At 35.1% G+C, this 14,819-nt stretch overlaps 1 protein-coding gene across 2 annotated transcripts; it reads left to right on the forward strand.

Moving 5' to 3' along the window:
• Nucleotides 1–5,970: 5,970 nt before the first annotated feature.
• LOC129724199 (protein suppressor of sable-like) lies at nt 5,971–14,661 on the forward strand. Of its 2 annotated transcripts, none has more exons than XM_055678892.1 (6): nt 5,971–6,174; nt 9,901–10,255; nt 10,316–10,461; nt 10,595–10,900; nt 10,962–12,809; nt 13,017–14,661. In XM_055678892.1, the coding sequence occupies exons 2-6, from the start codon at nt 9,985–9,987 to the stop codon at nt 14,058–14,060; spliced, it is 3,615 nt and encodes a 1,204-aa protein (XP_055534867.1). In that variant the 5' UTR covers nt 5,971–6,174; nt 9,901–9,984; the 3' UTR covers nt 14,061–14,661. The 2 variants fall into 2 exon arrangements, with proteins under 2 accessions (XP_055534867.1, XP_055534868.1); XM_055678893.1 differs by lacking the exon at nt 5,971–6,174 and adding an exon at nt 6,181–6,582.
• Nucleotides 14,662–14,819: the final 158 nt, after the last annotated feature.

The following is a 14,819-nucleotide window of genomic DNA, read 5'->3' on the forward strand; positions in this document are numbered from 1 at the left end:
ACAACTGTGCCGATGAATGTATACATTTATTTCTGCAAATAAAAAAGTTAGTATTTTTATTTAGTCGATTTCAGGACCACTCTAATTTTCATTTGCACATAAAAAATAGACTAAATATAAGAAATAAGTTCTTAGAAAAAATTTTACTCTAAAACCACAAAATCGCATCGAAAAACTCATGTCCGCCTACATTGCCTTACTGTACCACTGTGCATTGTTGTTGGATTTCTGTGAGCGTGTGACCGACATATTCACACACGAAACTGAATTTACTCAATTTTAGATTTAGTTGACTCAATTTCATACTTTCACAGAAAAAAATATGTTGCAGATTTCGTGCGTATATTGTTGGTATGTAAAACTAACGCCATTCCGGGAGTTAAATATTGTTAATATAATGTGATGTAGCTTATCGAGGCACTAAGTAGAAATATTCAAATAATCAGGCCATGACGTGTAAATGGTAAACTAATCCCAAGTTGCTATATACGTGGTTCCCTGTGTAACTTCACTAGCTCAGATCCATCACGGGAAGCAACTACGAAATGTGCGGCCGTCAAGCTCAAGCTCAATGATCAGGCCACGAAGTGTACAATTAAATAAAGGTTTCAATTACTCGTGGAGAAGATAAAAGGAGAAACCGCACAATGGTTGTCAATAGTCGTATATGGTTGTTGTGCAACTTTTAGCTTAGATAACACTTGAATGTTCTATCAATTGAACAATTTAAGTATGGATACATATAATGTTGTAATTGGTTTAAAAGCTTTATTATATTATATATAAAAGATGTTCAACAAAACAAACATAATTAGTGATAACAACTGTTATGCAAAAACTATTATTTAATGTTTAGTTTTCTTCGCTTTGAAAGTTTTTTTTGTTTTTTATCCATCCAAATTTTTTGCTTTCGAGTTCTAATCTTCGTATTAATCACTTGCAGCTTTGCTTTAACCAGCATATTTATGTATTTACTAGCTGACCCGGCAAACTTCGTCCCGCCTATTTTTGTGTTTAATTTAATAACTTTCAACATTCCAAATTCATTGATTTCTTGCGATTTGTTTATATCGTTTGAAATTATTGGTCGTAGTATTCGGCTGTTTTCCAGAAGTTGCCATCTTACAATTCAAAATGGTGTCTGAGGTCAATTTTTAGCTCCATGCATCATTCTGGTTAAAGAAACACTCATATTGGGTGGTATTTGGTCACTTTAGGCTATTTTCCAGAAACCGGAAGTCGCCACCCTGGATTTTAAAATGGCATTTGGAGACAATTTCTGGCCCCTGAGCGTCATTCTGGTTTAAGAAACACCAATAATAGGTGTTATTTAGTCATTTTCGGCTGTTTTCCAGAAACCGGGAGTCACCATCTTAGAATTCAAAATGGTGTCTGTGGTCGATTCTAGCTCCTGCGTATCATTCTGGTATCGAAGCATCTCACATTGGATGGAAATCGGCCGGTTGAAGAAATACCCATATTGGGTGGTATTTGGTCATTTTCGGCAGTTTCCCATTCACCGGAGGTCGTCATCTTACAATTCATAATGTTGTCTGAGGTCGATTTGTAGCTTCAGTGCATCATAACAATCCCGGAAATACCCATAATGAGTGTTATTTGGTCTTCTGCCACTGTTGTTTAGGAACCGGAAGTCACCATATTGGATTTCAAAATGGCATTTGGAGACAATTTCTGGCCTCTGAGCATCATTCTGGTCAAAGAAACACCCATATTTGGTTGTTTTTGGGTCATTTTCGGCAGTTTTCCAGTCACCAAAAGTCGCCATTTCACAATTCAAAATGTTGTCTGAGGTCGATTTGTGGTTCAGTGCATCATCACGATTTCAGAAATACCCATATTGAGTGGTATTTGGTCATATCTCACTGTTTCTTAGAAACCGGAAGTCGCTATCTTGGATTTCAAAATGGTATTCTGAGACAATTTCTGGCCTCTGAGCGTCATTCTGGTTAAATAAACATCCATATTAGGTGGTATTTGGTCATTTTCGTCTCTTTTTCAGTCACTGGAAGTCGCCATCTCACAATTCAAAATGTTGTCTGAGGTCGATTTGTGGCTTCAGTGCATCATAACAATCGCGGAAATACCCATATTTGGTCATTTGCCGCTGTTTTTCAGAAACCGGAAGTCACCATCTTGGATTTCCAACTGGCATTTGGAGACAATTTCTGGCCTCTGAGCGTCATTCTAGTTAAAAAACACTCCTATTAGGTGGTATTTGGTCATTTTCGGCAGTTTTCCAGACACCGGAAGTCGCCATTTTACAACTCAAAATATTGTCGGAGGTCGACAAACGTACAAACCGTGGAACACCACTCATGGATTGCCTCATACATAGGCGAACTTTATTATTATAAAATATTCGGCCGAGTCCACTTCAGAATAAAATGTGCATTTTTCTCAGTGTACCCATTAGGGTAATATTATTGTTAAAAGTTACTCTTTTTCGCATGTCGTGTAGAACAAAATCAGAAGTGGCGCACCTAGCGGTCGAAAAGGTGACTAACGCTTCTGTCATTTTCAATTTGTCTTCATAATTTCACGTAAGTGAACTATATTGGTATTTAAGATATATGCTTAAATGTTTGTTAATGTTCAGGAAGGACATTTGAGGAATAATAATCGATATCTGATCACTAAAACTTGAGAATAACACAACTACGTAAAACATGCAAAATTATGACTTTTTATACTTAATTCGTCTCCAAATTAAAATTCAAAGCGCTGACATGTGATTCTTTTTTCGTTAAAATGTTTGTTGATGTTTAAGAAAGACATTTGAGAAAAAATAACAGGTATCTGATTACTAAAACTCGAGATATTATTCACAAAACTACGTGAAACATGCAAAATCATGACTTTTATGCTGAATTCGCCTCTAAATCAAAACTCGAATGATGATTTTTACTATAATGAAATGTTCGTTGTGTTTAGGAAAGATATTTGATATTGTGTTTAGGAAAGCTATTTGATGGAAAACGATAGGTATCTGATTATTTGAAATTTAAATATTTTTCACAAAACCACATGAAAAATGCAAAACCATAATTTTTTAGGTTCAATTTGTCTCTAAATCAGAATTCAAAGCGGTGACCCGTGATTTTTTTTCAATAAAATGTTCGTTGATATTCAGTAATGGCATTCGAGAAGAAATAATAGTTAGACTGAAAATAGAGATATTATTCACAAAACTAAGTAAAACATGCAATATCATGAATATTTTGGCTCATTTTGTCTCTTAATCCAAATTCAGAGCTATTATATATGATTTTTTCCATTAAAATGTTTGTTTATGTTCAGGAATGACTTTTGAGTAAAATTAACAGATTTTTGATTACTGAAAATTGAGATATTATTCACAACACTACGTTGAATGATGATTTTCTGCATACAGAAAAACACATTAAGATACTCTTTTTGAAATTTATATATATTATATATATAATACATGCAAAATTTTGACTTTTTGAGCATTTTCTTGCAGGAGAATTTATGATTTATTTTTGGTGCGAGTCGAGCAGAAAAAAAATACATTTCTGATGTTTTCGTAGTTTTGTAATAGTAACACATTACGGGATTCGAAATACTTTTTTACTTTTACCAATACTATATCTTGGGATATTTGGCTGGAGGGAAAGCCGCATTTTAATTGGTTTATTCTTTTTTTTTATTTCTACGAAGTTATATGGATTAAAACGTTAACTTCTTCTCAGACGTGTTCCTTGGATACCAACAATACCAACAAACAAACATTTTTGTTATAAAAATTCACATGTTATCTCTTTAGATGTGATTATAGAGGAGAACTAAGCATGAATGGTCACGCTATTCTTCTTACTTTGATTTATTTCTTCTAAAAGTTAGATAAAAAGAGGTTTTACTGTGAATGATTGACGAATATCCGGTTATCACGCGAGTGTGGTATATTCGGAACTGGGATGACCCCACATAACATTTTCCAAAATAACGACTTCTGGTTTCAGAAAAAAAAATCTAAAGTGTTTTTTAGCCAACCATTTCAATACTTCCGAAACTTCCGAACTCCATACGTCATTTTGAAATCCGAAATGGCGACTTCCAGTTTTTGTAAAACATCCCCAAATCACAAAATGCAATCCAATGTGGGTATTTCCGTTCTGTGCGTTCTCAGAAAGTTAAAGTACTTAAAGTGATGATGGACGTATAAGATGTGAAAAATGTTTGAAGTAAGTTTTGTGCTAATAATGCAATTAATTATAAAAAATGATTCCTAATTTTGAAACTTTTGATCCCGAGCAGCGCCGGGAACGTTCAACTAGTTTTAAATAATCAGATACCTTTCAATTTTCCCTCAAATATCTTTCCTAAACATCAACGAACATTTTATTATAAAAAAAAATCACAGATCACAGCTTCGGGTTTTGATTTAGAGGCAAATTCAGTTTGTAAAGTCACGATTTTGCATGTTTCACGTTGTTTTGTGAATAATAGCTCGAATTTTAGTAATCAGATACTGATTATTTTTCCTCAAATGTCTTTTTTAAACATCTACGAACATTTTAATGAAAAAAGAATCACATGTCTTCGCTTTGAATTTTGATTTGGAAACGAATTAAGTATGAAAAGTCATAATTTTGCATGTTTCACGTAGTTTTGTGTATAATATCTCAAGGTTTAATGATTAGACACCACTTATTTTTCCTTAGATGTCTTTCCCGAACATCAACAAATATTTTAATGAAAAAAAATCATATGTCATCGCTTTGAATTTTGATTTAGAGGCAAATTCAGCACAAAAAGTCATAATTTTACATGTTTTACGTAGTTTTGTGATTAATATCCCAAGTTTTAGTGATCAAATACTAATTATTTTTCCTCAAATGTCTTTTCTGAACATTAACAAACATTTTAATTAAAAAAATCATAGGCCATCGCTTTAAATTTTGATTTAGAGGCGAATTCAGCACAAAAAGTCATAATTGTGGATGTTTTACGTAGTTTTGTGAATAATATTTCAAGTTTTAGTAATCAGATACCTATTATTTTTTCTCAAATGTCTTTCCTGAACATCAGTGAACATTTTAATGTAAAAAACCTACATGTCACCGCTTATTGTTCTGATTTAGAACGATTCAAAATAATGATAATTCCTGTACACCTCAGAGACGGAGCGAATAATATTATTAAGATCAAGCGTTACGGAATTCCATTTTTATATAGTAGATAGAGAAGAAGATTTGGTTTTCCATCTTTCACGCGAATGTTGCATGCAAGAATTCCGCACAATATATACTTGTACGCTGCTTCCGAAAATGAAGCTTTGGAAAAGCTTTTGAACATACGGAGTGAGCAGATAGGTATATTCTACGACGCGAGTAACTTCTCTGATTCAGCAGCGCGACAAATCTACCTTATACATATAAATATTCTTATTAGCGAATTCATTGATAGCAGTGTTGCTACATTTATACCTCTGCTCAATGAGTTACCTCGACGTAAAGTAGTTTAGTTTAAAATAGTTTATTTGGCACGGCACGATACAATTTATGTTTAACTGAGCCAAGTACATTTTTTTAAAATTCTAATAGTAAAGTAGTTTGCACTCTTGGTGGTCCTTTCCTGCCACAAAACTAAAAAAGCAAATATATATCGCATATTTAGAAATTTCTCTAGAAAGATGTCCAGCATCAGAGTTCTGAATGGCAGAAGTTAGCTTAGATGCGAAATTGAAAAATTCCTACCCATTGAAAATTACCAATGTTTCCATTCTGTAATCTCTCTGGCACCATTGTACTCAACTTCGAGTCTACATCTCACGTAACAGTATGTAGCCGTGGCGGCACAAGAAAGCTTCCTGCTTTTGCAATACCTTCCATATACTGTTTATTGCAGGGCTTATTTATTTGTGTGTGTGAGTCCGGATCTCAAGCCAGCTCTTTAATATGCACCACATAACTATATAGTGAATCATTTCAGTTCTGTACGCGGAAGAATGCAGTCGTATTTTATTAACTTGCCGTCCAAAATCTAATCCATTTTTTGATCTTGCTAAATGCCATGAGACAAATGTTAATGATCAAATTAAAGCAAATATTCAGTGTTTATTATTAGAAATGGAGCGTATCCTGTTTATGAGACACCAGTAAGCGGATTTGTACGGAAAGAAACTAAAACATCGTTAGTATGCCAGATTTTTCGTAAATTTTAAATTTTTATTGATTCACTTGGAGAGCGTTACGTCAAAATACCCAGTCTTAACAGAATGGAAGGCTTGGATATTTCGTTGCACCTGGCAAAAGCGCGTTAATAGTGAAAATCGAATATACGGGTTAGCAATCGGTTATGTCGTTAAAATCTTGTTTCCAAAAAGGAAAGTCGCGATTATCGGTGAACTAAATCAGGTTTTTTTCAACGGGAAAGAAATGGCGGCCATCTTTGATTTTGTAGTCTTCACAAGAGAAAATCGATTTCGTTGCAACGGTGGGCGCGGTATGGGCTATATATATAAACCCAAATGACCCTCATCTAGCTTTGCTCATGTTTGTGTGACATACACTAGTATCAAATCGAGTCAATCGTGAGAAGGTAGTGATTAATCATTTTAAATATTTTGTGCATTTATTTTTTCGAACTCATCGATCTACGAGAAATGTTGGAATTACGTTTCAATAATTTTTCATTGCTTTACCGCTAGCGTTTTTGTCAGTACATAACGGTGCTGTACGCACGGTTTACACGGAGAAAAATAGGCCGATATTTTAAAAGACGTCCACACGAGTCGTATTATATGTAATATACAAAGATGTTCACAATCAACATTAGCGCTTACCGAAAGAAGTGTGAAAAAAACATTGTAGTTGAAAGCTTCTCTGAAATTTATTAGGAAAGCGGTATTTGATAATTTGTAACGGAATACTTTTTCCGTGTATTCTGCATATGTGTTGTTCAACACGTTGAAACGCAATATCCATCGAGGTAGATGTCAGTGCTAGTATGTGTGTATCATGTTTTGATGGCACTATATATTACTTCAAACGGTGCGTTAAGCACTTGATTTGAAATTTGTTGAACACAGTAGAAAAAAATGTTGAGTTGCACGTAAAATGGAGTTAGAACCATCACGATTGTATGTTGTATGTGTTCAATTTACCTACATTACATGCATTTATGGATTTGGACGAAATAACAAGATGTTCTGGTGATATCAAGAAATGACATTCCAAAAATAAATTGAACGGAAAAATTATATAACGTAAAAAACAAACAGCTGACAATTCGAAAAGAATTATAATTGATTTTACAATAAAAAGTAAAGATGAGTTTTATGAATATTGAAAACTATTATTTTTGTGATATGGGAACATCGGAGGATTTTTTTTTTATCCCGATTATGTTGACCCAAAATTCTCGAATGAGACTGATAAACTTCAAACAGTCCTATCTTATTGCTGAAATTAGAGCATGAATAGAATATAGAACATTTTTTACTCAATGGCGCTCTAATATTATATATATATGATTGGTTACACTGATAAACTTGGGCTCAAACTGGAAAAAATGAAAGATCGATATGAAAAAAATATAAGATTATTTTTCAATCATTCTTGTAAATTTTGGTGCCCATTGTGAAAATACACTTTCCAGAGACTTAAATAAATTTTCCCATAAGCCTACGTAGAAGCGACGAAGCCAGCGAGCAAAAGCTCTGCTGCACTTTGACGCATTTCTACATACTCTAGGGAACCAAAATTTATTCACTTTTGTCGACCAGTGTTATTCTTTCTCCATGAATATAAAAAAACTTATCAGATTAATTTAAAGCACAACTCAACCTCTCATTAGATGGAATTTAGAAATATAAAAAAGTTGGTGAGAAAAGGTTTAGTCGTGACACTGGTCCCGAAATATTTCCTCTTCTCATATTATTTTTTTTTTGTTTTCTCGCAACTGTGTTAAATAAACAAAATATAAATTTACTTAAATTAGAAACTACATTTTATTGAATAGGTTAACAACGTGTATTCGGTATATTGAAAGCAAATAAAAATTTTGACACTTTGAAAACTAACAAAAATCGGAATTGATTCAGTCGAGTACTCAACTACATAACATACAATTCACCTTTTCTCACTAGCAAGTTATTCTCTATTATTTTCCACTTTACACTTGTTATTTTATTTTTTCATCAAATATACAGGCTATCGAACGTGTTCGGTTTTCTTCTGCAGTCTTATGCAAAAATCTGCCGTAGAAAACCACTGACGAAAACGTTCGATACCCTATTATACTAATAATTAATTAAAATTAGATGTTTCCATATATTTTTGCGTTTCTGTAGACAATTCTTCTTTCTCTGTACAATTCTAACTCCATTACATGTTGCAATAAAATATATTGAATATGAGTATTGTTCCTACTATTTTTATCGATAGAAATTATTTCCCTGAACGATAGTGCTAAATATTGTTGGGGTGAGTTTCTAGTTCGAAATTATTAAGGACGGACACGTCGGAATTGATTTACCCAAGAAACCTCTGGTTCAATCTCGGTCCATTGAACGTTGTGAATCGACATGAATTGTTCTAGGTATATTGATTAATTCTAAAGTACAGAGGATATCGATCGATCATCTTATGCCAGCATTTAAATACAATCATGGTGTACAAAGAAAAATAAAACTACCAAAATATACGTATTTTTGACGCAAATCAGCCCTTTTGTACGGGAAGGTACTTTTAGGTAAAGGTGATTTACCTACTTTTGAGTACCTGCACGGAGTCATCATTCAGGCAAAATTGAGTGCCAAATAAAAAATACAAATACAATTTTTTACCGAAAATTGGGTATTCGCATTTTATTGAACTGTTGCGTTGTTTTCACCAATTTTTATGCGTATTATTTATTAACCTTAACCAGTGAAAACATTTAGATTTACGTTGTTTTTACGTGTTCGCTTGGTAACATTTTCTTTGTGTGTGTAACCAGATGAGAAAACTGAAAAAAAACACCATCAGGGCATAAAGTCAGGTTTCTGGTACAATTGAAACGTGGCGTAAGGTCTAAATGGTGCTGCCAACCCTAGTTAGTGGCACACCCCTTAAATCACTTGTTAAAAAAAATCACGAAGCAAGCATTCAAATTTTTGAAAAATATGAACCTGCGGAATCATTATTTGATTATTTTACTTTATAAATTATGAACCTATCTTGGAACGCTCTGACTCCAAGATCCTTTGGAAAACTGTGTTTGTCAGAACTAATTTTGGTTATGTATTGATACGCTACAAGTGTCTTTCCTTAACCCTGTTAAGAAAATTTTTTTCTGGCGTTATAATGATGCATGAATTTTAAATCATTTAAAATGCAAGTTTTTGTTTAAAATTTAATAATGAGTTATCATTACGGTGTTAATACATCGATACATAACAAATACCAGAATTCAGTTTTTTAGCCCTGTTATGCAGGATAATAAATTTACTGCACCTACATAGAAACACAGTAATACCTCCTATTCATGTAATTGGCCAAGCCAATCTGCTTAGTGCCAGTAAAGGAGCCGTAGCACATAGAAACAATTTATACTGCCTTTTATTTTGGTTCAGAGCTATCGGTAATAATAAAGCCAAATTATCTGTGGCAAAATAAAAAAATAAAGTCATGCCAGTGATTTTTTATATGAAACTGCTATGCATTTTACTATAGTATGGATCGCTATTCAAAAAACATAGTAAAACAAATAAAAATAAAAACTCGTGCCTTACTAAAAAAACTTTACTTGCCCAATAGTATTATGCTGAACCATTGTTTATTTATTTATTTTTTATTTTTTTTGAAACATTCACTTTTTTATAATTAACCTTGGAGATGAAAAATTAACATTTTTTGAGTTCGTTTCCTATTTCAGTATGAATCGTTATTAAAAAAGTGTAGTATATGAACAAAGTGATAATTTCGAAAACATCTGCAAAATCAAAAGATTCGGTCTAAAATGAGCGAGCACGAAGATTTAGAGGATGGAGAAATTGAAGATGATGAGGAGGACGTTGAAATTCAGCCAATTACACCATCCGAAACAACTCCCACTGAATCATTAGATATCCCTCAACAACCACTAGAAGACTGGGATGACGATGGTAAACTGCACGAGATGAACAATAGGGTGGAAGGAGTTAAAAAGACGTTAGTAGCTAAAACACGAAAAATCGAAGAAGTTGCTCCTCCCAAAAATTTGAAGCGCAGTAAACCAGCGCCTGTAGTCGGCAAGTTTTACACTAACCAATATGCAAACATGATAATTTTACAATCGATTTAATTCATAGATGACTGGGCGACCAGCGTAGAGAATGCCATTGCAAGTGCATTAAAAAAAGACGGTGTGCAACCTCCGATGCCATCAATTAGTAATCGCTTCGACGACAATGAGTGTGAAATTCCAGCAAAACGTAAAAAGAAGGATAAACATAAGGTTTGTTGAAATTATATCTCAATTATAATTAAAAAAAAGATTAGAGGGTTCGCTTCAAAATATAAAATTTTCAAAGGGTTTAACGTATCTTAATAATTTATCGATTTGATGAACGTTTATTCGTATTTTCAAGAAAAAAAATATTCCGGAAAAGGTCGAAGAAATGGAAGAACTGGATCTGGAGTACGAAATGATGAACGTTCGAGGCGGTAGCCCACGGCCCATGCTTGGTAGTGCTGGAGACAACCATCCTGATCGCAGTGACTCTGAGGTCAGTTATAGCTCCGATGATTCTCGTGACCGAGAGCGTGAGCGAGACCGAGAGCGACGTGACCGCGATCGAGAGCGTGATCGGGAATACAATCGACGAAAACGTAAAAATCGTCAGCGGAATAGAGCCAACCGAGATAATCGAAAGCGAAAGAGGGAGGATTCGGATGTGAGATCTAAACTTGAATAATAATAAGCCATAATTGTTATGTAAAAAATTCTTATTTTAGGACGACAAGCATCACAGCCGTAACAGTGGCCCTCGGAAAATGGAGTTGTGTAAATTTTACCTAATGGACTGTTGTGCCAAACGAGAAAAGTGTTTGTACATGCATTCGGATTTCCCCTGCAAGTACTACTATCTAGGCCTCAAGTGCAAAGATAAAGAAAAATGTCTGTTTAGTCATGGTGAGCCCTTAACAGAAGAACTGAGGGCAATCCTTCTGAAGCATTTAGAAACTGCGCCTCAAGAAATCCTAGGAGATTTTCCTCGAATCAGTAGAGACAGTGCCACCACGATGATTAGCGCAACTCACCGTAAGTTATTGGATAAGTATGGAATTACTGATAAACCAAACAATGGAGACGATGGAACATCAAAAATACCTTCTTTGTTGGAAATGATCGGTGTAAACGATCGTAACAGTATGGGACAAAACAAAAATCGTAAGTCTAGGTGGTGTGAAAAAGTATCTAGTTTAGCAGCATCAGCTGGAGGTGGCAAATCTACAGGAAATGACGATTTTTTAAGCTTAAAATACTTAACGGGGGTTATTTCGCAGGACCAGATCGTTAATCTGGAAAAAATGGGTATTCAGACTCTTGACCAAATAAATCAACTAACTGTAGCACAATTAAATGAACTTGGTCTGAGCATTAACCAAATCCATGAGCTACAGTTGAACTCTCTCAACATGAAAAAACTAAGAGAGAATATTACGAAACCCGCAACTAAGGCAGATGAGGCAGAACTTCCAGATTCTAGCTCAGCTTCGTCTCTATCTCATAGCAAAGATCTGGATATGCGAATAACACCATCGCATACAGCTTTGTCAAACGAATCCTCCGATATGCATACATTAGGTGGAAAAGACATCGATATGAGGTTTCTTCCACTTGTTAATACAGCTGCGCAGGAAGCAGTTGATGGAGATAATTCTAATAGCCAGGAGGAAAATTTAGAGCTAGTTTCGAAATCTCTTAGTAGTCTGATAAAGACTCCAACTGTAGATTACTCCCAATACCTCAAAGATTCTAACTTAAACGACGATGACGATATGGATAATACAGAAAATGCAGATAAACTGTTGATTGCTCATGAAGACGAGGACGATGATGATGACGATGAAAACAATTTGAAAATCAGCATTGATGATGAAGAGCCAGAAGAAAAAGTCCAGAAAACTAGTGAAAGCTGGGATAGTGACAATGAACAGTATTCACTTCCTCAACCAGCGAAAATCGAGGACAAGTTCAGTAGTCGTATGACACAAAAAATTGATTATACAAAGCCTTTTGGAATGTACAAGTCTACAGATGAGGAGTTAGAAAGGACAAAAGAATCATGTATATTAGAACGTTTTGGAATCGAAACGACAAAGAAAAAAATTGATACGATAAGCCGAAAGTCGATGTACGCTTCTGGCAATAGTACCATAACCGACTCAGCCCGTTCAAATTCACCATCATCAAATAAGCATTTAGAAGTCGGTCCACAGAGATCTCCTATAATATCAGGGTGGACTCCAAATACGAGTAATTCCACAACGACGATATCTTCAAAATCTCTGTCCCACCAACAATCTACGAAGCCAACCCGTCCCTCCATATATGATGACCCAGGAAACAGCAACAGCAGTGATGGCAGCGATTCCGAATCAAAATCCTCTTCCATGTATACCGACAGAGACAAAGATATGAGGCTTAATTTTCTTAATTTGGATGCAAAACCTGGAGAGGATGGTAACTTACTGAGTGATGTGGATTTGCGGTTACCCTTCAAACCAATAATGACTAACTACATCCCTGCTACAGAGATTGATGGGTCAATTACTTCGCACGCCCCGATCGTCTACAAGGTACATATAGTGTTGCAATAACTGTTTGTCTATGTGATATAATAGTTGTTAGGCATACAGTTATCGCTGTTCAATATTATCATAACTACATTTGACATCTGATTGTTATAATAAATGGTTCTCATGTCAAATGACTGCTTTGACAAAAAAGCTGCTCTTCTTTTAATTGATTATATGTATTATGATGTACACATTTTTTACTTTCAGGTCAGCGAGGTGGACATACCTAACCCCAATTACAAAGATATACGACGCAATACACCACGTCCAGAGCGAACGAAAGATCCTAGACTGAGAAGAATATTTGGAATTTTCAACGATGACGAAGGTGAAAATTCCTCTAAATCTGATCCATTCATGCCAGGCATACGGTCACCACCTTCCAGTAGGACACCACTGTCGCCAACAGGCCCAATAGTACCACGTGTAGATCCACGAACCAAGCGCAATCAGGAGAACAAAACACATACTCAGAACAATGCTCCCGGTCGACCAGGAAATCCGACCCAGTTAGACGTGCAAACCATTTTGCAACGATCTGCGTGGTATACGGATCTTAGTTCGAAGCATAAGATTATGGTCAACCAACAGTTAGCAATTCTCACGACAGATATGAAAAAGTATCACAGTTCGGATAAATCCACTGAAAAGCTGGCTGATTTTATGCAGCTTTTAGCAGGCAACCAAATGCTGCAATTCATTCTTACTAATTTAAATGTCTATGTCGATGACAATGTAGCATTTTGTGAGGTTCCGTTAGTGCCACCAACGCAACCTCCACCTTTAATGTCCGTTCCTCCTCCAAATATCGCATTACATCCAATAGGGATGATGCCTCCTGTAGGATTACCACCTCCAAATACCAAACCACCATCATTGTTCGATCTTCCGCGGTTTAACTGCCCGCCAGAGGTTCGACCTGGTTTACTTGGCGTAGCTCCAAATATGCCATTCGAACAATTCCTCGCAATGGGTCAAGTAAATAAAAACAACAATCCTCCTCCTTTATTAGAGGAGTGGAACGACGACTACGATGATGGGCTGGGTGGTTTGGGAGGAAGTGGATTTACTCCAAATTATGAACGGAATTTCGGTAATGTACGTAACAATCCCATAAGAAACAATAACCGACCTCCAGGAAATACATTCAGGAATCACGATCGATGGAACAACTCTGGAGGAGGGACAGGTGGCGGCAATAATCAAAATCGACGGAACAATAATCATAGACGTATGGATAAGAAAAAATAAACATAAAAATAGTGGATTCGTGTCGTTATTGAGCGTCAAACATTCAAGCATAAAATGTGTTTGGGTTGCGAATCCCGCAGGCTTTCGTCAATCTTCCTTAAATAGTTGGTCGTAAATCTCTTCACGTTACGAGGTTTTGACTAGGTTGTTATACTGCTTCCAGTATTTCGACTTCTCTAACGATCGATGATCCAGTTTCCCTGTAAATAATTTACATATCTTCTTATATTACCATTAATGGACTTTTTGTCATTTGAAATAAAAGTTACTCGTTTTTCAAACGTAATAAGAATGTATAAATAGTTACAGTAACACAACTTTATAATAAAAAGTAATATACGTGTCCCTGTAAGATTACCTATTTAACTTGGGTCTAATAGACCTCAGTCATACATTAAGATAACAATCGTATTTTTAATGCACAGATTCCCTGTAATTGTCTAAGAGGGAAATATGAAAAAGCTTTAGTTTAGTATTTAGTACTAATACTTATATAGCCATCGTAGGATAGTAATCATTATTGTAACATGCAGTTTGATCCAGATAAGCCAGAGATTATTCTAATAAGCAATGAACATGTCCAAAGTGTTTACAACAATTACGCGTTTGTCTACTTCATTCTGAATTATATGACATTCACCATTACAATTGATTCTATCACATAATGTCTAATAATAACACACTGCTAGTTTTTTTTTATTTCAGCCGATTGAGCGCATAGCGTTGACGAGTGTGCTCCCAAGACCTTCCTAAATCAGT

Source organism: Wyeomyia smithii, chromosome 2 (genome assembly GCF_029784165.1).
Source record: "Wyeomyia smithii strain HCP4-BCI-WySm-NY-G18 chromosome 2, ASM2978416v1, whole genome shotgun sequence".
Classification (NCBI taxonomy): Eukaryota; Metazoa; Arthropoda; class Insecta; order Diptera; family Culicidae; genus Wyeomyia; species Wyeomyia smithii.